Below are 26,237 nucleotides of genomic sequence, written 5' to 3' on the forward strand. Positions count from 1 at the left end.
TTAAAGAAGCAGTGGTCTGAAATTGGTAGGGACTGTTATATGTAAGCACTCGTTTTAAAATACTGCTTCCTGTTCCCTGTCAGCAGTGCTCAGTACTTTTAGTGTAGTACAGAAGAATAAAGCTTTGAGCATCTCTTTTCTCTGCATGGGAGGTAACAGGAAAAGGTAATTTGTGGTTCTTCAGCTCAGGAACTCACGCTGCAGGCTGTCATGCTCTGGGCCCCGTGCCTGAGCTGCTGGGTGCCCCTTTCTGCCTGCTCCTTACTGGGAGAACCTTCATGTGCTCTGAAATAAATTTGCAGGGCTTACATTTGAGCTGAGCTGCTTTGAAAGCGGCTGCTGAGCTCTGCTGGGCTCTTCAGCTTTATCTTTCCTGGAAAGATCAGAGAGCCCTCTGCATACATGGAGATGGGCACAGCTGTACCTTCCGGGGGGAGCAGCTTCTGCTGTCCCTCTGCCACTGCTGCAGTTGGTGACAATGGGCACAGTACCATCCCAGCAGCACCATGTATGTCTGATGTGAAATCACACACTGAAGATAAGGTGGAGTGAAGCCTGTGAGTAATTCCTGTGCAGATAAGACAGCTTTTCTTGAATTTCTGCCATAATTATTCATGTGGCCTTAATTGAAGCTGTGAATGGTGAGTAAGGGCCTCTGCTTGCCCCATTCCTTCCTGCTGCAGGACTTCAGTCAGCTGGGCAGGGAGCAGCTTGGGGGCATTCCTTATGGGGAGAGGGGGGAAATAACACCATGGAGACCCGAGGAGCAATCCTGCACAGAGCAGTGGGGTGGGAGCAAAGGAGGGCAGCTCTTTCACCCTTTTCAGCTCACTGGCACCACTCCACCTTGCAGCGTGTGAGCGCAGCTCCACTTCCCTGCCTCCAAAGGAGAAATTGCTGGTGAAAAGGAAAAGAAGTTAAAGGTGAGCCTTCTTCCAGTTGATGTGGCTCCTGTTGAGTCTTCTGTGCCTCAAGGGCAGGGTGTCCCTGTGCGGGGCTGCAGCCAGCTGCTGTGTAACAGCACATGCTGCTACAGCAGGGTGCTTCTGCTGAGGCCCCAGCATTGCCCTGAGCTGTGGGTGTCTGTCCCTGGAGGTGCCATGGCTGGGGATGTGGGCTGTGAGGCCCTCCCCACCTGGCTGTGCAGTGGTCTGAAGGTGGGTGTTTACTGCCCTGCTTCCATCCATCCCTGAGGACTGCTCTGTGATCTGTGCAAAGCAGACACCGGCAGCAGTGCTGAGATGATGGCTCATCTTTAGGCACTGTGGCACCACCACTCCTTTGTCACAGCAAGGAAAGTAACTACTCTCCTTCCCTGTTAGACACAGTCTTTGTGCCCCAAACCCCAGTGTTTCTCTGAGGATTTATTTACATATTTTACAGCGACTGTAAACTCAGTAAAGTGCAATCGAAAGAGCAGCCCTGTGTCCCTTTCCTCAGCTCCTGGGGGCGGTGTTGCTCTTCCCCTTGGCACAGAGGCTCTCGGGCAGCATCTGTGTGTCGAAGCCGTAGCGCAGGTAGCGGTACATCTCCTCTGCGCACTGCGGGCTCACCTGGGCACCAGCAGCAATGTCTGATGGGGAGCTGCAAGAGAGCACAGGGACACTGAGCCCGGGGTGAGGGGGGGGTGTGAGGACACAGCAGGGGCGGCCTGAGCTGCGTGGGGAGCAGAGTGGAGTGAGCCCAGCTCAGGAGAGCTGCTGGGAAACAGGGAGTGCTGTGAAAGGAAAGGGAAGGGCGCAGCAGCAAGAGAGGTGGAAACAGGGATCATTGACAGCCACAGCCTGAAGAAATGGAGATCCATGAGGATCAGCACAGAGCTGGGGATGGGAACTGGGGGGAGCTCTGGGAGTGAATTCAGCACAGCCAGCACCCTGAGTGTGAGACAGTGAGGCCTCGAGAGCCCAGGGTGCTGCCCTGCTGTTACCTGTTGACCATCGTCCTCACAGAGCTGAAGTGGTGGCACATGTTGAGAGCAGCCAGGTAGCTGATGTTGGGAATGCTCAGGTAGAAGTTGAGCATTTCCTGCTTGTGCCCCTCCACCTCTGTAGGCACGCAGATGGCAGCGTTCTTCCTCTGCTCCAGCAGGGCCAGCTCCTTCAGCAGCACCGCCGTCTCCTCTTGGCAAGAGCTGAACAGAACCCGGATGCCGGCCTGGAGCAGCGCAGCGAGCGTGACATCGTAGTGCTGCGTCCTCTGGAAAAACCTCGAGGTTTCCCCTGCAGGGGGCGATACAGAAATGTCAGTGCAATTTAAGTGCTACGTTACTGTGAAACAGTCATGTGTAAGGGCAAGCAGCCCAAGGACCCCCTGCTCTGAGATCTCACAAAAATCAAGAAAAGGGAAAGCTTCTAAAAGAATGGGGGAGCTGTGGGACAGGACTGACTGGGTTATGTGAGAGGGAGAGGTAGGAAATAACAGCGAAAATGTAAATTGTAGGGAGAGATTCTTAGGAGAGGAGGAACGCATCCATGGTAAGGGGTGGGCAAGAGAACAGCATGGAGGGCTGAGGAGGTTTCACAAAGCTACAAAGGAGAATCATAGGCTGTAGAAGAAAGCACTTGGTTGTGTCCAGTAATAAATGAGCAGCACTCCAGAAGCAGTGTAATGAGAAGAGATGGACAAAATTGATGAAAATGCATCACTAATGAGTAGTTAAGTATCTCTGTGGATCTAGGTCAGCCTGTGATCTTATGAATGTACAGAGGCTACAGGAGAGTTTTCAGTCCAATTTCAGTTCCACAGTTACACACATGGCCAGCGGGGCCAGGACCTGCGTGGAGCAGAGATCAGCGCCTCCCCACACCGCTGCCCCCAAACACCCACCTGGTTTGGTCCTGTCCTTCTCCACAATCACACACACTCTCTCAAACATGCTCCGCAGGCGCTGGATGCGCTGGGTGACCTTACTCCTGTTGACAGAGCTCAGCAGCTCCGACTGCAATTTCCTTTCCACTGCCATGCGGTTGCTGACAACGTAATCGCTGCTGCCCAGCGAGCAGACCTGCACCTTCACCCCATGGACGGCCTTCAGCGAGGAGATGACATCTGTGCCAGAGGAGATCTCACGGCTGTCCACCAGAACGCACAGCACTGTGCCTCTGTCGGGCAGAGCTGGAGGGACCTTCGTGGGGCCTGAAGCATTCCCAGCAGTGTGCTGCACTGAGCTTCCCAGCTGTAAGTGCTGCAAACCAAAAGTGTGTCTGAGACATGACGGGAGTGTAAGCGCAAAGAATGAAGGCCAGCTGAAAATGCAGTTCCCAAAAGTGATACTTAACGTGCCCTGCGTTCCACAGAGTTTGGAAAAGTCCCATTCATAAAAGCTTTTTAAAAGGTCTTACTGACATTGCAACTCAGGAACAATTTCAGATCAATACTTCAATCCCCTGCAAAAAATCTCCTGTATTACTTGAGCATCCAATTACTGAGCAGCGTGTGTGACACAGCGTGCAGTGTTCACTGCCACTGACAACTTCAACACAAGCTGAATAATGTAAGAGACAGAGGTGTAGCAGAAAAGCATAAGGGTAGGGAATACAGCTCAGGCTGTTTTCATTGAGGAATTCTAGAATGGCCTGGGTTGCACAGGAGCACAGTGCTCATCCAGCTCCAACCCCTGCTGTGTGCAGGTCGCCAACCAGCAGCCCAGGCTGCCCAGAGCCACATCCAGCCTGGCCTTGAATGCCTGCAGGGATGGGGCATCCACAGCCTCCTTGGGCAACCTGTGCCAATGCCTCACCACCCTCTGGCTGAAAAACTTCCTCCTCATATCCAACCCAAACCTCCCCTGTCTCACTTTAAATCCATTCCCCTTGTCCCATCACCATCCACCCTCACAAACAGTTTTTCTCCCTCCTGTGAAGAAGTGAACAAGTATTTTAAAACTGCAATACCAAATTGTCAATTGTGTCCCTCTTCTACTGAAAATAGATCTATATTCCCTCACAGCTGTCAGACTCAAGAGCAACTGATTCCAAACTTTCTTAGTACTCTATTGGGTGCTCAGACACCCTGCATGCAGAAAAGCTTCCTGTGGCAGCAGCAGGGCTGGGATCACAGAGCAGAGCCGGCAGCACACCTCTTCTCCTCCCTCACCAGAAGCACTCAGCCCCATGCTGTGCTGCCAGCCCTAACAGAACAGCCTCCAGGACAGGCTGCTCCTGCTGCACACCACGAGGCAGGGAGAGGTCGCTGCCAGCCCCCACACCCACCTCAGCAGGAGCCGGGAGAGCCTCCTTCCCTGAGGCAGAGCGAGGCCCTGGGTGGAAGTCCAGCATTTCGGACACAGACGCCTTGCAGCCCAGCAGCCCCCCACTCCTACTCTCTGCAGACTGATGAGCGCTGATGTCCCCAGCTGTTTTTTTATGTGGTACAGAAGAGACCGAAGGTGACGTTGTGAGTAAGGCAGCGTTCTCCTGTTCTGCCCTGGAGCGGGGTGACGCCGTGCCCTTCTCATTGCTGACACTGGTTTCCTCCCCGCTGGAATCACTCAGGACAATAATTCGGGATGGCTTCTTCCGCCCTGGTGCTGAGCAGTTCTGCTCCTCCTTGGCCCTGTGGAGTTTTTTTCTCCGCCGAGTGAGGTACCGCTGTCTCCCACCACCAAAGCTCTCATTATTCAAGAGATCAAAGTTCACGCACATCTCCTCCTCCTCGCTCGATGCACTTTTTTTGCACATCTCCTCATCCCCCTCTGCAACACAGAAGCTGTCTTCTGCGTAGGTCTCGTCTTGTTCAGGGATCTGTTGGGGAGAAGAACAAACCTGGTGAGAGGGAAGGAATGCAGTGACTTCGCTCTTCCTCTTGGCCCACCTTTGCTTATCAACCCGGCCCTCACACACACAGAGCCCCTGAGCTTCTCACACATCCACAGAAAATTTCATTGGCCCAGGTTGGATATTAGGAACTATTTATTCTCTGGAAGAGCAGTGCTGCATTGGCACAGCTGCCCTGGTTGTGGTGGGTCACCATCCAGTGGGTGCTCCAGAAGATGGAGATGTGGGACGTGGGCATGGTGGGGTGGGGTTGAACCCACCTGGTGATCTTGGAGGCCTTTCCGGCCTTAACGATTCTGTGACTTGTCAGCAGAAAGCTTTCAGGGAGCATCAGCTAGCTAATAATGCCACTGAAGAGGTCTGTGCTTCAGGCAGGAATATTGTACTGCGCATGGCTGCAGGTCAGTGCCACAGAAGCACACTCAGGACATGCTGGGTTTGCAGGAAAACCAGGCAGACTCTAAACACAGCACTACCATACAACATCAGCGCTGCACAGACACACACCTTGCTGGCAGAAACACTTCACGGTGCCTTTATGATTTTAAAAAGGAAATGGAAGTTCAGGCTTTGCATCTTCAGTAGCACCCTGCCTCTGTGTGAACAACAAAGCCAATGCTGTAAGCCCACGCTGGCTGGAAATTGAATTGCATGATTTGTTCTTATCTGCTTGCAAATCATCAGTGAGCACAAGCTGAGCTTTTGTTCATCACCACCAGCACCACCAAAGTTGTTTGTTCTCTTCATCAATACAGACCTCAGGTTTGTTTTGCAAAGGATGAGACACAGACAGGAGTATGGGAAAAAGAAATAAACCTCGGGGTGGGGGATGCTAAGAAACCATCCCAAGCAGCCATTGTTCCAGTTCTGTGATATATTTGGTCTCTATGAAATAGAGGGGAAATTAAAGACTAAATAACTAAAAAGCGATTTGCCATGTGATGTACGAAGAGTGTAGAACAGAACAGAGCTGAACAGACAGTGCACACAGGACACATCTCCAAATTAGTGCATACATGTGACTGCGTGCAGCAGGGCAGCAGCCCACCTGGGGATCAGCTCCAGGGCTGCTCGTGCTCAGGACACAACGTGTTCTTCCAGGGCCACATGAGAGCTCAGGCTGCTGGAGGGCTGAGCAGCAGCAATGAGATGGCAGTGAGAGAGAAAGCATGCTGCTTCATTTTCTCATTCTTTATCACCTGTATCTGGGGAGCTAACCTTGTCTTTTGCTAGATACACTGGCACCTGTTGGCATTGCTGGCTTGCCTGGATAGTGCAGGGCATACAGCTGGGTAACAGCAGCAGCCCAAAGTGCCACACTTCTGCTTTGGGGCTCCTTCTTCTTCCTGGAATTCAGTAGAGGACAGGAAACATCGTGTGCTGAGTGAGAGTGGGCTTCCTGGGAGGTGCCAGAGGAGGACAGAGGGAGCAGAGAGGGAAGGTAAGCTGGTGGGCCTGGGGGAATCTCACGAGCCCTACGTGGCTCAGCAGTGATGACCACGACTCCTGCACTGGGATGGACGCAGAGCACCGGGCTGCTTTTGCTCCACACTGCTGACAGCCTCACTGCAGCCAAAGGAACGTGTGTGCTTCTATCACAGAGCTTCTGCATGCTTTCAACTTGAAAATCAAAATGATGCCAAAAATCTTTTCTTAGAACTTACTTTTTAGCAGCAATAGGCTGCAAACAACTCCTGAAGGTAGCACAGACAGCAACTGTTTGGTTCCATACCTGTGAGAAAATGTCAGTGCTGCTGAATTCCCGATGCACCATTTTGTATCTGCTCCCCAGAGCTGGGCTGCGCACGGACTTCAGGTAAACACCTCTCATGTCAGAGTCTGAATTAAACAAAGACATTGCAGGACTATTAAGGATACATTTTTTCTTTCATTCTTAGCATACCTTCTTTTCCATGAGCCATGCCTTACAGCCCCCTACATCTGAAGTTCTCCACACACCCCAAAGATCCCCCCACGGCTCAGCAGCAGTGTGTGCAGCCTGCACTTCAAGAGGGCTGCCCTTGAGTTAGAGAGATGTGCCCCAGCCTACAGCAGGGGGGTGGAACTACATGGTCTTAAAGGTCCCTTCCGACCCAAACCATTCTTTGGTCCTAGGATTTCAGAGATTTCAGTGGAGGAGGAAAATCCTGAACAACATCTGGGAATCTCTTAAATGGCAACAGGACGATTCCAGCATGCAAATATCCTAGGGAGAGACGAGGTTTAGAACCACAGGGTGAAGTGAATCTTGGCCAAAAACCAGCACCATCTCAGCTCTGTCTCTGCCAACATCACTGTTTATGTTTAACACTGGTACTGCTATTCCATATCATGTTATAGACCTCTTTGTATGAGAAGACCTGCAACTTCAGAACTTTGTAAGTGAAATGGGAAATTCTGCTTCCATTTGTTCATAATGTTGTATGAGGGATTGGCTGACTCACAGTCAGAGAACTCCAGCCTCAAAATACCCATTTTCCACTCTGCACAAAAGCAATTGCACAGCAGAGATTCCTGTGAAGACTTACTCCATAGGAAACCCACGAGAACACGAACAGTAAAGGTACAGAGATGGAGAGCACCTTGTCTATCACAGCTGAGGAAGTCACTGCTTACAGCTGAGGCCTAAGCTGCTTACACAGCAAGTAGCTGAGGGCTGCAGCTCTCACACAGCACTATCACACCTCCCTCCACCAACCACACACCACTCACCATTTAACGCCTGTGTCACCTCTGCGTCGTCATTCAGGAATTGAGCCAGTGAGGAGCTCAGCTCCTTGTCTGTGTCCTCAGTCTCATCAGAAGAAACACAGCTCTCATCCTGCTGGGACAACTCAGCTTCTTCATCTAAAAACTGTCTCCCTGCATCCTGAAAAAGAAAAAAAGCCCCAGTCAAATTTTCAGCCAGATCGATTCATTACTGCTACAATTAACTGATGTTACAGGAGGCCTCCCATTAAATGCTTCCATGGACTCAGAACATCAGCCAAAAGGAGAATCCATCCCAAGGGAAGGTGATGGGAAGAACACAGCGCTCAGGGGAATAACAGAGCACAGAGAGTGCTGAAGGGTGAAGCTGGACTGCAAAGTGCTGGCCGACCACACACAGTGTGCACTGCTGCTTGCACCAGGTTAATGCTGCAAGGAGGGGGAATGGCTGTTTGTGAGGATGGGTGGTGATAGGACAAGGGGAATGGATTTAAAGTGAGACAGGGGAGGTTTAGGTTGGATATGAGGAGGAAGTTTTTCAGCCAGAGGGTGGTGAGGCACTGGCACAGGTTGCCCAAGGAGGCTGTGGATGCCCCATCCCTGCAGGCATTCAAGGCCAGGCTGGATGTGGCTCTGGGCAGCCTGGGCTGCTGGTTGGCGACCTGCACACAGCAGGGGTTGGAGCTGGATGAGTTGTGCTCCTTTGCAACCCAGGCCGTTCTATGGCTCTATGATCTCTGACTTTCAGCATTTCCTGAGCCTTTTGAAAGACCTGCTTGCACCAACTAGAAGCCTGAATGACAGGCATCGTTAGCAGCCCCTTTCCTAGCAGTATTTTGATTATTACAAACTGCACTGGAGGTCAGCACTTAAGAGAAGAACTCCTAGTGCTACTGGTGATCAGTCTCCATCAGTCTTACTTCTGAAAGACCTGAGAGGATGAACTGCAGCATGAAAAGCACTGTGCCACCAGAAAATAACAGCGTGGTCACACTCAGGAAACAAGAAGTTAGCGAGTTTTCAGAGGATGTGGAATTGCCATGTCCATCATTAGGAATGGTTAGATAAGCTGATAAGTGAAAGAAGAGTGGAATTTCATGAGTATATGAGTAACACCCACTCTTTTTATGAGCCTGCTGAACTCACCAAAACAGAATCACAGAATGGCTTGGGTTGGAAGGGACCTCAAGGATCACGAAGCTCCAACCCCCCTGTGCCATGCAGGGCCACCAACCTCCACATTTCACAGCAGCCCAGGCTGCCCAGGGCCCCATCCAACTGAAAAATGGATTTCTGGTCTCCATAATTATTTTCATGTCAAAATATAAAGAACTGATACCACAGGAAGGTCTCCATAAAGAGGGCTACCTTTAGAACAAAGTGGCACCAGGGAAGGTTCAGAGAAGGTATTACAAGAAGAAGGTTGGGGGGTTGGACTCGATGATCTCTGGAGGTCCCTTCCAACCCCTACAATTCTGTGATTCTGTGTGACACAAAGCATTGCTTTATGGTGAGCTGTGCAGACACTGGCACAGCTTGCTGGGAAGCTGGTGCTGCACTGCCAGGCCGTGTTGGAGGGCATCAGCACAGGACCCTCCTGATGTGCTGTCACTTGAGGTCAGCCTCGCAGAGCAGCACTGGACATGGTAAGAGCCTTCCTTCCCAACTGCTCTCATTCTCAGGCCGTGACACATGTAGACACACAAGCTCTACAACGAATGACTCTCAAACCAGTGCTTGAGATTTCTGCCATTTTTGTGGCTTTTTAAAACCAGATGCAGACAAGTTAGACTTTTTTTTTCTTATTCTCACAATTTGAACACAAAGTTAAACCTCACAACTTCTCTTTTAGTTTGTTTGTTAACACGTGCTGCTCAGGTTCACAGAGGCATTTCTCTGAACTAGATCTGTTGCAAACACGTACACTTACATATGTACATACAAGCAGGGCAAAGCAAAGCAGCTAAACGCACTGCAACCTGAATGGCAGCTGCTCCAGATGCGTGCTTCAGCCCACTCAGAGGGACAAGGAATGCCTTACCTTATGTGGAACATTGCTCCTGACCTTCTGGCGTTTCACACCTCTCAGCTGTGCCTTGGTGCCCACTGCTGAGCAGCCCTCGCTGCTCCTGTTTGGGTTCTTGTGAAAATCCACGCTGTCATCACTGGACAAGTCAGACTGGAGGAGAGTTTCACAAACACTTCAGTAAATAAGAATAAAGCAAGCCACCCTTCAGTCACAGTCATTCTTCAACATCTGGCATTTCCTAAGCAACACCAGATTAGTGTAATTGATTACACATGTCAAGATGATGCTAATCGTTCCAGGAAATGCAAAAACTGGGCCTTTCAGAATAGAACAGAAAAACACATCATTTAGGGTGAAAAATCAGATTAAATGTGGTGTGAACATTGTTTTGGCTCCAAGTTTCGCAGAAGGGTTATTGACTGCCTTTTACAAAGCTCAGCTCTCACACCTGCACCAAACAGCTGCAAAGTCATTGTATGAGACCCTGCAGGAGAACTGAAGGAAGGAAGCCCTGCAGGCTGAGGGAGTTCAGCATGGAGAATAGAAGGCTGCGGGGTGACCTCAGTGCAGCCTGCAGTACCTAAAGGGAGCCTGCAGACAGGAGGGGAGTCAGCTCTTGGAAAGGGGAGATGGCAGCAGGACAAGGGGAAATGGTTTGGAGCTGAGGGAGGGCAGATGGAGGTTGGATGTCAGGGGGAAGTTGTGTGCTGTGAGAGTGGTGAGGTGCTGGAACAGCTGCCCAGAGAGGCTGTGATGCCCCGTCCATCCCTGGAGGTGTTCAAGGCCAGGTTGGATGGGGCCCTGGGCAGCCTGGGCTGCTGTGAAATGGGGAGGTTGGTGGCCCTGCATGGCACAGGGGGGTTGGAGCTTCGTGATCCTTGAGGTCCCTTCCAACCCGGGCCATTCTGTGATTCTGTGAAGGAACAAATGGCATTCTGGTGTGCCTTGGGGCAGAGGGCAGAAGGTCTGTTCAGTGACACCTTCCTACTGAGTGCAAATGGAGTGAACGCTTACAAGCACACTCCATAAACGAGTTTACACTGTTTCCCCTCCTTGGCACACAGCCCCCACTCACCACGCTCAGTGGATGTCTGCGCTTCCTGACGGCACGAACTGGAGATTCAAAATCACTGTCATTCCCAACCTGTGCAGACAGAAAGAAGAATAATTGCAGAGAGACGTTTGTTCTGACGTTTGACGCGCTCGGCATTTTGGTCCTCTTGTCTTTTCCCTTTTAAGACTCACATCAGGAGACTTCAAAACATTCTTTCTCCTATTTTTCCTCTGGAAAACAATCTCCTCTTCGCTTTCACTGCTGGTTCCTACAGAAAAAAACAATAAGCAACAATGGTAAGGAAATGTATTGTCCAGAGTGCAATATTGCTACAACTGAACAACCAAACTCCATCTCTTATAAAAGTACCTCCAAAGGAGATTGCTTATTGATCTGTGCTGCAGACACTGCTCTCTTTAGCCCTTTTAATCAAAATAAATACTCTCCAGTTGAGATGTACAATAAATCCCACTTTCCTGGAGATTCTCTGAGAGGAAATGATTTCCCCAGGCAATACAGATACAGAGAAAGGGAAGAGAAAAATGGAGCAGGAGCTGGGATGTGCAGAGAAGCCCTTAAAGGTGAGTTCAAGTGTTACACCTCTGGAGACTTTCTGTCATCTGTACAACTTCGGATGCACTGAAACAACACCACAACTCACCAAGCAGTCCCCTCTCTAATCGTATTTCACAGAACTGCAGCCTTTCTGCTTTTCCCCAAAGGATTGCTTTTGCTGAAATAGACAGAACAGGATCTCCAAGCAGCAGAGTGGAGAAGAATGATGGCCACTTGTGAGGTGCATTTAGTGGATGGAAATTATCAAAAGCACTTAAGAAATAAATAAATATGTTGCTCCCAAATCAGAGAAGTGCAGGGAATAAAGTCAGAATCGAATCTACAAAGAGCTGATGTTTCAAACACAAGCCAGGCCAGTGCAGAGGGCATCAGCAGAAAATGTTAGACACGTCAGTTGTCATGTAACTACAAGAAAGAAACTCATCAGTAGAGCTTCTGTTCCTCAGGAACAACGATAGAAAAATGTGCAAACATGCACACAGGGAGTGAAGCACAAGGGATCTGATGGTTATAAATAAGCTACTGAGAGGACTGAGAAATGGCTTTAAAGGCAGGTGTAGCTCACATGGCTGCACTGTTAGCATTTGTGGAGAGTTACCAGCAGTTTAATTCTGACTGCTTTCTCCAATATGTATGCATGCACTTCAGCCTCAGCTGGGTAAGTTAGAATGCAGGACGTTACAGGAGGCTGAAGCTCTGGAAAGCCTCCTGATGGAGCCAGATCCAGAAACACAACCATTATTCCCTTCTTCTTCCATCTTAACCACCTAGGTCACAACAGCCAGCTGAAGATCATAGAATGATAAAGGCAGGAAAAGAGCTCCAAGATCCCGAAGGCCAACCCTACCTCCACCACACCCAATGACCACATCCCTCAATGCCACATCTCCAAGGTTTTTGGAGTCTGAAAGATATTGGATTCAGCAGTATTTGCTTAAACATGAAGCTAACTGTACTCTGAATTCCCTACCTTCAGCAGGAAACACACGTGAAGCATGAAGGTCGGTGCCTTCCAGCTTTTCAGTTCTTCCTCCAGTGGAATCAAGTACATCCAAGGCTGAGCTCCTGAAGCTCTTTCTCTGTGAGTCTGCATTCACTTTATCCGTAGGATGAACCTCTGGAATTTCCTCCCTGACAGCAGAGAACACGTTCTTACAGATCCTTCTGGCAGCTCCAGCACTGCTAACCTTCCTGCCCGTTGGGGTAGAAGGTGAAGGAGGTGAGGCTCCCTGTGAGCCACGTCCCGTCCTGCCCCCTGGCATCCCCCTCACGTTTCTGCCCTGCAGGGCCAGTGGTGTGGAAATGTTTCTTCCCTCTAGATCTTTGCAATCCCATTTTGGGGATGTTTGAATCCTGCAGCCATCGTTCAGAGATGTTTTATTGGCGGTGAGTTGCACATCTGCACGGCTCCCCGAGGCACCGTTTAATGTGGGGGTATTAATGGCATCCGTGTCCTCTTCAAAGATTTCCTTCTCACACTCTTCAATGGAAAACCCCAGATCGAAGTTAACAGAAAACAGTTCCTGGGAACAGTCCCAGAGGTCACTGGTGTGCAGGGCCTGCTCAGCCGCACTGCCGTGGCCCCGTGCTCCCCTGGGTGCCGCTTCCCCCCACGCTGCCCCTTCACTGCAGGCCGTGTCCCCATGGGGGCAGCCCGGCCCTGAGGGAGGCAGCTGGGAGTCTGGCCCTGCAGTTGGCCAAGCAGGGTGCCTGCCTGAACCCGACCTGAGCAAAGGTTCCGCGTCCACAGGCGTCGTTTCATCATTTGCTCCGTAGATGTGCTCATCTTCAAACAAATGTATGCTCTGCTCTTCACCAATAGTCACATTTCTCTTGCTTGTTTCTAGAGCTCCATCTCTCTGAACAGAGTGTTTATTTGAAGGGTTATTTGTGTGATTTGCTGTGAGTCCCTCCTTGCCCAGCAGAATGTGGAAGCTGCCATCCCACGGAGGTGCAGCAGCTGGTGGTGAAGATGAGGCAGGTTTTGAAATGCAGGTATTTACAGAAGCACTCAGGTCAACAGTGACCTCCAGCTCCGGACTTTCAGCAGGCAGCAGTGAGTGACTGACTTCTAAGGAAAAGTCTTTGTCCTGCAGTTGCCCTGAATAACTCCTGCAAGACGACTTTGGAAGAGGGCACGGTGTTTCCTCCTGTCTCAGCAGCTTTTCAACATCTTCAAGTTTACTGACAGGAGGAGGAGAATGTGCTAACAGCCTCCTCACACAGGAAAATGTTTCTTCTGGCCTAGAAAGCTCTTCAGAGGAGCTCACAAGAACAAATGAATCCACGTGTGATTCTGGGAGATAAAATAAGTCAGAGGACACAGATTTCTCAGCTGTGAAGTTGCTGTAACCCAAATCTGTGTGGTTCAGCCCCACTGACCTGCAGTGCTTATCTGGCAACCTGAGATCCTTCACTGCTGCACTTTCATGAGTTACAGTACTCTCATCATCACCACAGAAGTCATTAAATTCATTTAAGTCAAATGTCACCTTCTCTATTTCCTCCTCCCTTTGACTGCCCTGCTCAGCACTCTCAACCAGAGTGAGCCTTTTTGCTGAGCAAGGCTCTGAAGCATTGGCATCTGTAGGCAACTCAGGCTCTTCCAAATCCAGTCCAGGAGTTCTTCTGGGAGTCTTAGTGTTTGTTTTAAAAATAGAAAAGAATTCTCTCTCATTATCACTTACATCAGGTACAAACATTCTTTTTGTGTGCGCCGTGTCTCTTTTAGAAGAGCGAGTCTTCTGAGCAGACGTGGAACTGCTTGAGGAAAGATGACTTTTATTCCTGTGAACCTGAACGTCTTCAATACGAAGGTGAGGCTGAAGCTCCAGTTCATAGCTGCAGTCCCCCTGGTGGAAAACACGGCGTCATTTTTACTATAAATGCAAAAAGGCCTGCAAGGATTTGTCACGAGAATATTTACAACAAGTGACAAAAATAACACAGGGGTTATCAGAAAGGTTAAAAAAAAAAAGAGGAAATGCTTTGCATTTAAGGTCACAGCTCTCAAAGAAAATGCCTGGCTGCAAAGCCATGCTTGAGTAGTCAAACCTGGGTGTTTCAGAAAGACAGAAAATGCTGTGCATGAATAAGGACGGCACTGAACAGAGCTGCAGTGCACAACACTCCTTGCTGCGCATGAGCAGCTCTCAGAACATAACAAACAGCTTCACTTCAGCAACCGAAGGCGCCAGGTTTTACCTCCTCAGCATAAATTCACTAAATTAACTAGTTAACAATCACAGCGAATTCAGAAAGGTGGAGGGAGCATAAGAAAGCCTTATTCGAGGAGCACCAGAGCCTCTGGTTCTCTGTTCTCGTGGTACTACTGTTCTTAATTTGGCTACTGCATCCATGGCACGTTAAGAATGTCTCACTTCTATACTCTGCTTTTCATAAATGCACTGAGCTAGGCAACCAACCAACTCTTAGAAACACAGCTGAAGAAAGCCCAGCAGCTTTGGTGTAGCTCCCAGAACTCCCAGGAGGACAGCCTGGATTGGAAAGCTGCTTCTTGCTGTGCTTCTCCCTCTCTCTTTGAAATTCAGATTGCAAAGTAAAGGCACTCAATCTCTAACAAAAAGGAGAAAGGCCAAAGGAGGCTCTGTAGCAGTGGTTCACTAACAATTACTTCTTAATGGAGGAGTAATATCTAAAGACAAGGCATTTTCTAGCAGCTCAGTCAGGATCCCTAGGCTTCTTGATCCTTGCAATAAAACAAAGTACCTTTATGCTGGATGAGAAAATGACTTATGATGTTACATGCTTCCTGCACAATTAACAGTCTGCAAAACTCTTACCAGACAAAAGTAGGAAAAAAAATAAGGTTCTTGCAACCTTAAATTCCTGAACCTTCCTCACTGTCCCAAGAGAACATTATTAGAGAAGTTCTGCTTCAGCTTGTGCTGGCCACCACTCAAACTCCAACATCCTCCCTTTGCATCCATTACCCTTCTACCCTTCACTAACTCTTCACAGGCCAGACCCTTCACTTCCACCACATGTACCCAAGCAGTGCACAGGCTCTTCTTGCATGGACACAACCCCTGGGCTTCACTCACAGAGAACGACTCTCATTTCATGATCTCTGCATAATGGAGCTGTTCTAAGAGATGACATTGTGACACCAACGTCAGAGGACCATCTGGTCATTCCTTCCAAGACAGGGAAGAAATTGGACTTGTTGGCCTCAAAGGTCTTTTCCAGCATAACAGCCTATGATTCTATGAAACAACACAGCCAGAGCTTCCACAGCCAGCACGCCTGCAGCTGAACTGACTTTTGCTGCCAGACCCCTTGTAGGAGCCAGAAGTACATCATGGAAAACAAGGCTGAGGAATACTCTGAAAAGCATTCCCTCTATCCCACTGCACAAGGCAGAAAGTCATACCTACATTGACTGCTGCCTGCTTTCTCCAAGAACGTTCCTGAAACCACCCAGGGCTGAATCCCAGGCTGTCTTCCATGCCTCTGAAAACATTACACCCCAACACAGCTTTGGATACTCTGGCTGCAGCAGATAAAGCAAACTATCCAGTATTAAGAGCAATGGTTCATTGTCAAACTATTAATAGTAATGATAATCAATATTGATCATTTTAGATTTTAATACTAACTTCACAAGCAGGCCACAGAAAGGATCATAAGGAGAATGAATACTGAAGAATCAGTGCACAGGCTGTTTTGAGGCCAGGGGCACAGCTGGCTACAAATCCTGCTTACTGCACTGATATCTGTGTCCCTGTAACAAAGTACGAGGTTTCCATCAGGTCAGAACAGCAGAATGGAAGAGCAGGGGGAAAGGACTCCATTGCTGGAGATTCAATGCCAGAGGGCCATGAAATACCCACTCTGTTCATCACAACAAAAGCTGGTACTCAGTTGCCACACACTCACTGCCTGTGTTTAGCCTATCTGTGATAAATAAGCATGTAAAAGCCAGGATTCCTCACAAAGAGCATGAAAAGGAGATCCCTGGACTATACACGTTGACTTGTAAGAAGTCCTACTGCCAAAGCAGTACAGAAAACAGTGAGTACAAAAAGGGCTAAGTTCCAGATGACTGTCTTCAGCCAAAACAGAGAGACAAGATATGGAAGTTTTCAGTTACTAACAAAGAAGAGCAGTAGCAAACAACAGACAACAAAACCTGCTCAAATTAACTTTATGCACATCCTCAGAGATTACCATGTGGCTGCCAAGGTAACAGTGCTGACAATGATACGTTTAGATCTGTGTAAGCAATGTCTGAATGTGCACACGGCTTTGGTAAAGTATCCAAGCACTGCAGGAGTACAAGAGATATAAAATGGATTAAAGACTGATCAGCTGCCCAACCATTAAGTGTTATTGAAACAGAAGCAGGTGATGCTCCTTTCCACCCACAACACGTGGAAGAGCTGCAGCTCAGCCCATTCCAGACCCTACACCATCTCACATTTTTAAAGCAAACCAAAGCAGCGCACAGCTCAACCATCAGCTAAACCTGCAGGAAAAGATGAGGGCTCTAAGTAGGGAAAATCATCATTCAAATTGCAACTGGATCAGAGGTAAACCAATTGATATGTACAACCTGCAGTACAGGGAATGTTCTGAGCACAACAACCCAGCACCAACAGAGCAGTGCACTGCAAGCAGGTCGTGCATGGGCACAGCAATTGGCACCTTGCTCATTTTGCTGTACTGCATCAGTGACCTCGCTTAGAACTACTGATTCACTACAGAAAACAACAGGCTGCCCAATGCACAAAATTAAAGGGACAAAAAGGAGATGTGGATGTGGATATTTAAAAAGTTTTAATATCTTATGGCTATGCATTTTCTACTTAAATATGATTAAATTATGCATTTTAAACTTAAATATACTGCTAATGTCAAAGCTGAAATTAGCCTCTCCCTACTCTTAAGCCACTTTCTGTACATTTTCTAATGAGACTGACGTCTGCCCAAGTCTCAGTGAATTTGCTATCTGGAAAAGAAAGATAAGTCTGTCATCAGATAGGACACAGATTTAACAACTACAGCTTCTTTAATTGAATGCTTGATTAAAACTGTGGCAAAAGCAGCACAAACAACTGGCATTAACATCTTTCCTGAGGCCAGACAGTAAAACCTATTTTCAAATTGCTTTGAGCTAGATCTAAAGAAAGGCTTCTGAACTTGTAACTTCCATCCTGAATGTAGAATCCTGTGGAGTAAACACTGCCAACATATGCAGTCACTCGGGTGCATTTTCTGGTTAACTTAGGTTTCAGCTTGAATATTAGTAATAATTACAGCAACAAGGCTGGTGGTTCTCACACAGTACCTTTCATGAGCAGGCAGAGCAGACATCAATCAGTGTTCCATCCATGTGAATGACAAAAGTGTGTATTTATCTCCATAGGGCCCCACTTGATTCCATAATACTCAAGGGAACCCCTTGTGTTTGCCCTGCACTCGTGGCCCTTACCATGCAGAAGACCTGCCGTGTGCTCTGAAAGGCAAAACGACGTCTGAACCCTCAGCCATGGCCATTCCTCCCCCACTCCCTACACTTCTTAAGCATCTCTCAGGCTGCGATTATTGCTTTGAATATAACGGGTATTTTAAAACACACACGCTCAGGAAGTTAAACCACACCTCAAAGGTTGGAAAAGACCTCTGGGATCTCCAGGCCCAGCCCCAACCCACCCCACAGCGCCCAATTACCTCAGTGCCACATCCCCACAGTTCTGGAATGCTTCCAGGGATGGTGACCCCCCCCAGCTCCCTGGGCAGCTGTGCCACTGCAGCGCTGCTCTTTTGGAGAAGAAATGTTTCCCAGTATCCAACCTGAGCTTCCCCTGGCACGACTTGAGGCCACCACCTCTCATCCCTCAGCTGCTCCCCATAAGCTGTGTGCTCCAGACCCCTCACAGCTCTGTTGCACTTCTCTGGACACACTTTAGAAGACTTCTGGATAACAGAGGAATCAGTTCATCCTCCAGCAACTTTTGTGCCTACTAGAAAAGCTTCTCCTGATGCTCTGGAGGAAGAAATTCTGTCAAACACGTTTGGGGGAAGTTCAAGTTCATTATACACAGCCAGAGACCCTTAAAATTACCCATAGCCGATAAGTCTGATGACATAAAAAGCACTCTGCAGCAGCTGTGCTCCTCTTGCTGACAACAAGTGGTTACCAACGAATCTAGCAGTTCTAACACTGCCATGGTTTCAGGCAGCTTCTTTGGAACCAATCCACCACCAACTCCCTCTCTTGCAGTCCCCACAACCACGTCCTCACACCCAAGCCACTGCCATGTCCCACAGCCCCTGCTGATCAGAGTGGCTGGGAATTCCTGACAGGACACCATCTGCTCCTCTTCAGTGGCAGCTGGCTGCTGTTCATTTATCTGCTTACGCTAATTTTACTGACACATCGGTTTGAGAGAGCAGCAGGCTGTGCAGCAAACACACAATAAGAACATTAAAAACATCCTTCAAAAGATTTATTAGCAAAATCAGGCTTCTGCACCCTACCAGCCATGGATAGGTGGATATTCCAGAACAACAGAAGTGTCAGCAGCACAGACTGCCCTGTTATCTGACATCACAGATAGGTTATTACAGTTGACATTTGCCCTTTGACTTTCTCAGCCTGGGATGTCCCCGTGCCAGGCAGGGTAGGAGCACACAGGGAGCCATGGCTCAGAGGCATGCTGGTGGCAGGTTAATGCTTGGACACAGTGATCACAGTGCTGTTCTCCAACCTTAACCAATCTGTGATTCTATGATTCCACGACGGCTTGAACAGCATTATTTAATTCCTATGGAAATACAGAGAGCAAACTCCTTCCTGCATTTCCATACCCCTCAAAATATAAATAGCATCTTCAGTGACATTTGGTGTGTAAGAGCTCCTGCAAGAGGCACCACAGGACTGCCACTTACCCTTGGAACTTAGTAGAGAAGTGCTTTGCCACATCAGTCATCTGTAACAGCTCAAGGAACGACCAACCAATTATTTACCTACATATTTTTAGCTGGTGAAACACAGCATGCAACTACTTCTTAAATGCATAGATCTAAATGCAAAATTTCAATGCACAGTGTTCCCTCCCAGAATCTAATCAAATAATACAACAGAACAAAAGAGCACAAGTGAGCAGCAGGCAGAACCTACAGACCGAGATCTCCAGGACATGCTCCAGCACTACACTGACAGAAGGGAGGGACAGCAGGAGTGCAAACATTAACAGTAGAAACTGGGAAACAGCAGGCAAAGGCATACAGTGGTGTTACGGATTTCATGACACAGAATGCACACAAAGCTGCTCTCGCCTGCAGATTTAAGGCTGGCAATCCTATATCATGTCTTTTATATTCTTATGGTTTCACTATGACAGGATATTACTCTATGATTTCCAGAAAACTGAGAACATTTAATCGAGGTGGAAGAAGTGCTTCTGGCCGATATGCCTGAATCTGGCCAAGGAAACTTTCATGCAGCACTGTACAGGAACAAGGAGTCACCACTGAGCACAGCAGGAGCATCACCTCCATCCTTCCAGGTGCCACACAAGTGCCTGATCCATTGCCCCTTTCACATGGCCCACACCCCAAAATCTTTTGCCTAATCACTTTCCTGTTCTTGCTGTGAGCATAAAACCCCATAGGAGCATTAAACACAAAGCACCTGCAATTAAAGGTTGGAACCATCTAAACAAGGCCTTAATTATAGTTTGAACTCAAAATCGTCTGGCAGTAAGATCAGAAGAATCGATATGGCACAAGTAAACTATTTTAATTGGAGAGCTGAGATTTTTGGTCTTGCAGGTTCTGCCTGGCAGCCTCACTGCCTGAGGACAAAGCAAACTTCCTTCCCCATCACACTGTGAAGCTCTGCTTTTCTTGGTTTGGTTTTTATTTTCTTGCAGTGAAGAATGAGCAGGGATGCTTCTGCACAGCGTCTTGTTGGGAACCCCAAGAGAAAGTATTTGCTTTAGCTGGTCACTGCAGTCTAAGCCAGATTTGGAGCCCAGGCTATTACAGCTGCCCACAGTTAAAAGCAGCAGTTCCACAAATAGCTCAGTGTATCTGCCATGAACACGGTAAACAAATACCATTCACTGCCTTACATTCATTCTTTGTGCTGGGAAGGAAGTTTGGCACATCTTAGAGCAGTGTTTCAACCAGAAACACACTACTGCCAACGAGGGCCTAAAATGCTGTCTACTTCATGGCACTTATTTGAACCATTTCTAACCTTGATCCAGTATCTCCTGGGAAAAGGTCATTTGGAAATACCCTCAAAATACACCTGATTTAAAACTCTGGGAGAGCATCTTCACGTTCTTTGGAACTTTAGGCTATCCCTGAAGCACTTTTCCCTTTGTCAGGAACTTCACCCCACGAATCACAGTTGGAAGGGCTCTCACACCCCCCAGCTGAGACTGCTCAGAGCCCATCAACGGCCTCAGGCACTCCAGGGATGGGGCACCCACAGCTCCATCCATCTCCCACTCCATACACATAGCTGGGATTGTCCAGATGCAACACCCTGCACTTGTTGAACATCATTATGTTTAGGGGGCCCCCTGGTCCCATATGGACACCATTCATCTCCATCTCTGCATGGACACAGAGCTGCTGACCACAGCTCCCTGCTGCACCACACAGAGAGGTGCTGTCCTTCAAGGCAACACAGCACAGATGGGAACAGACAGAGGGTTTCAGTGGCAGTTCTGACCTCACCCCCTAAATGCCATCTCTCGAGGTGTTTGGTACCACAGAGCACCTGAGGCAGAAAGAAAGAATCCTTCTAATGGGAGACTTTGGTTTTTCTAAGGAGAACCTTTGCTCTGACTGAAAGTTCCAAGTTCAGCCCTGAGTGGGAAATGGATACAGTGCTACTCCTGCATTTGGCTACATTAAGACTGTTCAAGAGTCATTAACAACTGCCTGCCTCCCAGAAAACAAAAGAATGCTTTTGCACATCAAATTCCTGTTCTATCCTCAGCAACTCGGGCAAATAACATCTCAGTAAAAGTGATTACTTTGCCCTGACCTTGTTTCCAAAGGTATACAGTTTAATTTTCAAACATGCTGAAAAGCTCTTATTTTGCAGAGGGACAACTCGATTTGTTCCCAAGCTGCAGGACAATCCCTGCTTGTTGTCCAGTACAAATCCAGGCCCATCTGCCTTGTTGCTGCAGGCATTAAAGGCTTTAATGGAGGGATGGCAGTGTTGCAGGGCTCTTATTTGGGAAACCTTTCTTGATCTCCTCTCTGATGTGCCTACTTTTCCACCAAACTACTAAAAGCACATGACTGCAATACAGCTGTAATTATTTCACTCATTTTCACTTATTTCATTTGAAAACATGTAGGCCTTTGAATCTTTTTAAAGGTTGTGTTTTACATAACTGCATTGGAGGTTTCTTGGAAACATTAACTTAATGAGTACAAGGAACAGAGAATCATATCAGAGCTGATACAGTCTGAGCTGTGTCATGTTACAGAGAGAACACCTGCATAACCCTGAGTGGCTCCTATGAAGTTGTGATTGATCTCTGAACGAAATCCTTCCCGTGAAATAATTAGCTTCATTAGAAACTTGCAGATCATTTGGTTATCCAGGGGGAAATAGTGGTTTGCCTGGCTTTATATTTCATTCCTAAGTAAGAACATACTCCATAGAACAGTGGTTTGAAGCTCTCTCTCGTGTTACTTAAGGAAATAGCTCTGACTTGTGCTCGGCGTTATCCCTCAGCTACTAAGAACTGCAAGTCAACGTCAGACAGATTAGCAGTGATATATTTGGCTATGGAATATTTACGGTATGAACATGGCTGCATGTAACTGCAGAGCCTGCAAAAGCTCCTGAAGCTCTGCTAAAACATTACTGCTTCCACCCACTCAATGCCATACCAGACCAATGTTTTAGGCAGATTTTCTTACAGGCTTAGCTTCTGCTCAAGGCTAACTGCCCAGAGCCTGCTCTAACATAGAATCATAGAGGTCTTTTCCAACCCTGATGATTCTAAGATCACCCAGACCAAGCACCAACCCATCACACCGTGCCCACTGCCCATGGCCCTCAGTGCCACATCCTCTTCAACACCTCCAGGTGACCCCACCACCTCCCTGGGCAGCCTGTGCCACTGCCTCAACAAAATGCCTGAATTTGATTTGAAGCATCAATATTCTGCAAACACACTGTTTTTGGTAGAGAAAAAACACAGGCTTACAGAGAAGAATTTAATATGTTTTTAGAGATGTTCTATTAGAGGATCAGCTTGTAGCCTAAGCAGGACCCAGAACCTGTCTGAAAGTCTGTGACTGAGTTACCTGCTCTTGTATGAGCCATAAAAACTCCCTCTATGTAAGAGGATATCAGAAATAAAAAACCAGCCAAAGTCATTGTAAACTGTCTAAAGCCAGATATGTTCTGCTCAGGGCCCCACCCAACCTGACCTTGAACACCTCCAGGAATGGGAATCCACAGCTTTTCCATGCAGCCTCTGCCAGCACCTCTGAGTGATATTCTGTCCCATCATTGCTTTGCCACTTAAGGAAGATGGTCACTCAGGTGCCAGGAGGAGCAGCCCTTTATCCAAGCCCACCACTTCATAAAAACGTTTCCTGCCATTCCAAAACACACTCACATCCTAAAGTAAGGTGTGAAAATCACCATCTGCTGCAGAAACAACCTTAACCAAGAATGCTTAGGTCAAAGCTATCTAGCAAACACAGAGCTGGAATTCAGAGTAACCCACCTGTGTGCTTACACTGAGCACATACAGCTGCAGATGCACTGCCCTGGCACAGCATACCACACAGCAGGCACTGAGTGCAGCCCCATCCCTGTGCCTTCAGCAAGCACCATGCATCACAGGGCATGCATGTGAAACGGAACAGGACTCCAAACAAGGAGTGAATCAAATCTAGCAGAAAGGCATGACTTTAAACCTCACAGTTAAGCAGTACAGAGGCAGAAAGGCACACGGGGTGCAGTTTTGCCCAGCATGGCTACTCATAGTTGCACAGAACCAGATAGGAACATGCCTAGGATCAATCTATCTATCTATCTATCTATCCGTCTATCCATCTATCCATCCATCCATCCATCTCTGTATATACACTCACTGTTATAAAGGTGCCTTGATAGGCATGCAAAAATGTAAAGCACCACCTACAAATCTAAACTTACTTTATTTTGCTCCATTTACATTTTTAAATGAACATTTTCTTCTACAAACAAGCACTCCCTATGAGAAAATGGTGGTGAAACATGCTGTCCTGGGAAGACTGGTACTGTCTTTCAGAGGTGTCAAAGCTGACTTAAGAAAATTAAGAGAAAATTAATAAAGCTTTTGTGCAAGAAACCTCTGCCAGTGAAGACAAAATAATTAAAACACATTGCCTTTTTTGTTTTCTGAAGCTGTGATGTCCTTGAACCTTGACAATTTGGTGTAGATACAACAAACCACTCACTTATGTCTGAAAACTGGGTGTCAGTGCTTGTGAAGGGTCACCCTCTGTTCACTACACAGCAGAGACAGCTGAGCTGTGCTGTCACATTCCAGCAAGGGACAGCAGGCAGACACATCTCTACAAAGGCTCTGCAATTTTGGCACTGCCCTTTGCTTACAGCTTCTCCTTTGGGAGAGTTGTGGGAGAAGACTGAGGATGCACTTGGCAACTAATGACATTGCTCTACACATTATTTTAAAGGTGCCAGAAGTGAGTACAGCATGTTCTGCAACTATGAACCTAAAAGTGTTCTGGCACCAATGCATTTTCACTGAAGGAATTTAGAACACAAGTGTTTCAAAATGCCTGATTTGGTAGTGGGGAGTGAAGTCTCAGACAAATGATTCTAAATCTTTTCACCACTGATTCTCTCATCTCTGAACTTCCTTCAGCTCTCTGTGTACCTGAGCTGCCCCCTGAAGTTCTCTCTCTCTGACAGTGTGTTCTTAACCCAATCTTAGGAGCACAGAGCCTAGAAAGAAATTAAGAATGCCATTGTTCTGTGATGGAGAAGCTTATCTTAGCTCTAAAAATCTATTTACAACTTGCCATTAATTTACTTTCCTAGCAAAGAGAACAACTACAATGTCTCCATTCTCTTCCTTGATTAGACTAGTTATTCAGTAAACTCCAGCAGCTTAGCAACAGATTCTGATGACCTAGAAAACTTCAACACAGTAAAAAACAATATGAGGAGAACTGGAAGAAAAAAAATAACATGATGAACAACTGAAGACTTCAGGTACTCTCAACTGATCTACAAGCATTGCTGTGTACGTCTGTGCCTTTCATTATATACAGGAATATAAGCTGTACAGAAAAGTTAGCAAATGAAACTGTCATCTCCCAGATGGTTTTCATCACGTTTGCTGAGTACCCTCATCTTCTCCTTTAATTCTTAGGAGTGATTAGATTTTTAATTAAAGCTTTTACAAAAAACAAAAAGCCTCAAAACACACCTGTCTTAAAACATGGAGATCATTTTTATGGGATGCCTTTAATGCACACACAGGATTCATTTCAGCTTGAAGCAGAGGAGGCTCAGGGGATCTCCTCAATGCCCATACATACGTGCAGGGAGGATGGAACCAGGCTCTTGTCAGTGATGCCCAGTGCCAGGAAAAGAGGCAATGAGCTCAACGTGGAGCACAATATGTTTCTTCTGAATATCAGGAAGTATTTCAGTGCTGTGCAGGAGCCAGCACACTGGCACAGCAGGTCTCTCTTTGGAGATGTCCAAAAGCCATGCATAGCACTGGGCAACACTGCTGGGGCAGAGAAGGAGCAGAGGGACCTCTAGCTTTAACTGTTCTGTGATTCTGTGATGTTACAAACCTATCTGCAATTCCCTTTACATCCTGGAATAGTGCTAGCATTGCTTGTAGTGACTTTGCACACTGACTACACAGAATGAGAGCTCATTATTTAAGCATTCTAACTGTGCATTGCACACTCATGTGTGTTTTCAGATGCAAACACCTTACCTGTTCTTGTCTCATCACTTCTATCATTTCCATAACGCTGATGAAATGGTGGCAGCGGTCGGAGTGGTCAACCATACTTGTAGGAAAAGGGCGATTCTGCCAAATACTCCACTCAGACAAGGACAGCTTATGCACTGCCTCCTCTTCAGGCTTCTGCAGCTTAAGATTGGCAAGGAGATTTTAGTCAAGAGATTGTTTAGCAAATCCAGTGCCTACTTCTCTGTCAGCGACAATAACTACTCTGAGCACAGGAAAGAATATTGTCACAAATGCTGAAGTGTGGTGGGAAACAAAAAAAGCACAGGGTTTATGCAGCCAGAGCTGCTGATGAAGTACAGGTTGCTTTAAGCAGTGAAATGACAAAGTAATTCCTGTTTTCTCCCCTGAATGAAGTGCTTGTACAACTTGAGTTTTCCACCAGTCGCACTGTTACATAAACAAGGGAAGGAGAAACTGTGATACAATGCCATCATGAATACAGCATCCTGCTACAATGTCTCAGAAGCAGAAGACAACTTACTGCACACCACGTGGGGCTTTTCCCCCTGTTTTTAATGGATTTATTTCAAACATCTAATTCCTAAATCCTGATCTTCAAAAACCTAAGGGAAATTCTCAAAATTGCCTTTTTAAGACAGGCATCCTTCAAACTCATGGGTAACTCTGTTACTCAGTGTTTCCATTAGGCCCAATGCCAAACAAGCATCACATTGAGGTTAAACTCACTGATGTCTCGTCCAGGTTTTCTAAGGTTTCAAACCGAGTGTCAGGCAGTATTGGCTGCTTCACTCCATCATCTTCTTTAAGTCTGTACAGTCTGTCCCATATTTCAAATTCCTCAGGTGACAGAGACCAACTCTCACCACAGTGCATTTCATTTCGATCTGGAAGGGGGGAAAAAACAAGGGGAAAATATTATGTACTGTAAGAAAAGCCATACATAGAAAGATAAAGAAAAAACTTTGTGTAGTACCAGCCAGAAGAAAATACCTCCTTTTTGCTGCTCCTTTTTGCCACAAGTAAAATCAAACACAGACAATCTGCTGTCAGAAACAAAACATCAAACCAGATATCTGTACATGTTATAATTATGGTCCTATCTATGGATTGTT

The 26,237-nt window shown here is 47.3% G+C and overlaps 1 protein-coding gene across 2 annotated transcripts in view; it reads right to left on the minus strand.

The window, feature by feature from the left end:
• Positions 1-59: 59 nt before the first annotated feature.
• Positions 60-26,237, minus strand: part of FANCM (FA complementation group M) — a 62,059-nt gene continuing 35,881 nt past the window's right edge. The window contains exons 12-23 of one of the 2 annotated variants that reach the window (XM_048949115.1): positions 25,852-26,009; positions 25,126-25,278; positions 12,114-13,995; positions 10,759-10,835; positions 10,589-10,657; positions 9,526-9,663; positions 7,488-7,644; positions 6,508-6,614; positions 4,212-4,742; positions 2,827-3,184; positions 1,928-2,219; positions 60-1,584 (exon numbers count right to left, since the gene is read on the minus strand). In XM_048949115.1, the coding sequence (XP_048805072.1) occupies positions 1,437-1,584; positions 1,928-2,219; positions 2,827-3,184; positions 4,212-4,742; positions 6,508-6,614; positions 7,488-7,644; positions 9,526-9,663; positions 10,589-10,657; positions 10,759-10,835; positions 12,114-13,995; positions 25,126-25,278; positions 25,852-26,009 (4,070 nt within the window). In that variant the 3' untranslated portion in view covers positions 60-1,436. Of the gene's footprint in view, positions 1,585-1,927; positions 2,220-2,826; positions 3,185-4,211; positions 4,743-6,507; positions 6,615-7,487; positions 7,645-9,525; positions 9,664-10,588; positions 10,658-10,758; positions 10,836-12,113; positions 13,996-25,125; positions 25,285-25,851; positions 26,010-26,237 lie in introns of both variants that reach the window. The other variant, XM_048949116.1, reaches the window with a different exon arrangement.

The sequence above is a fragment of the Lagopus muta genome, chromosome 6 (assembly GCF_023343835.1).
Source record: "Lagopus muta isolate bLagMut1 chromosome 6, bLagMut1 primary, whole genome shotgun sequence".
NCBI lineage: Eukaryota > Metazoa > Chordata > Aves > Galliformes > Phasianidae > Lagopus > Lagopus muta.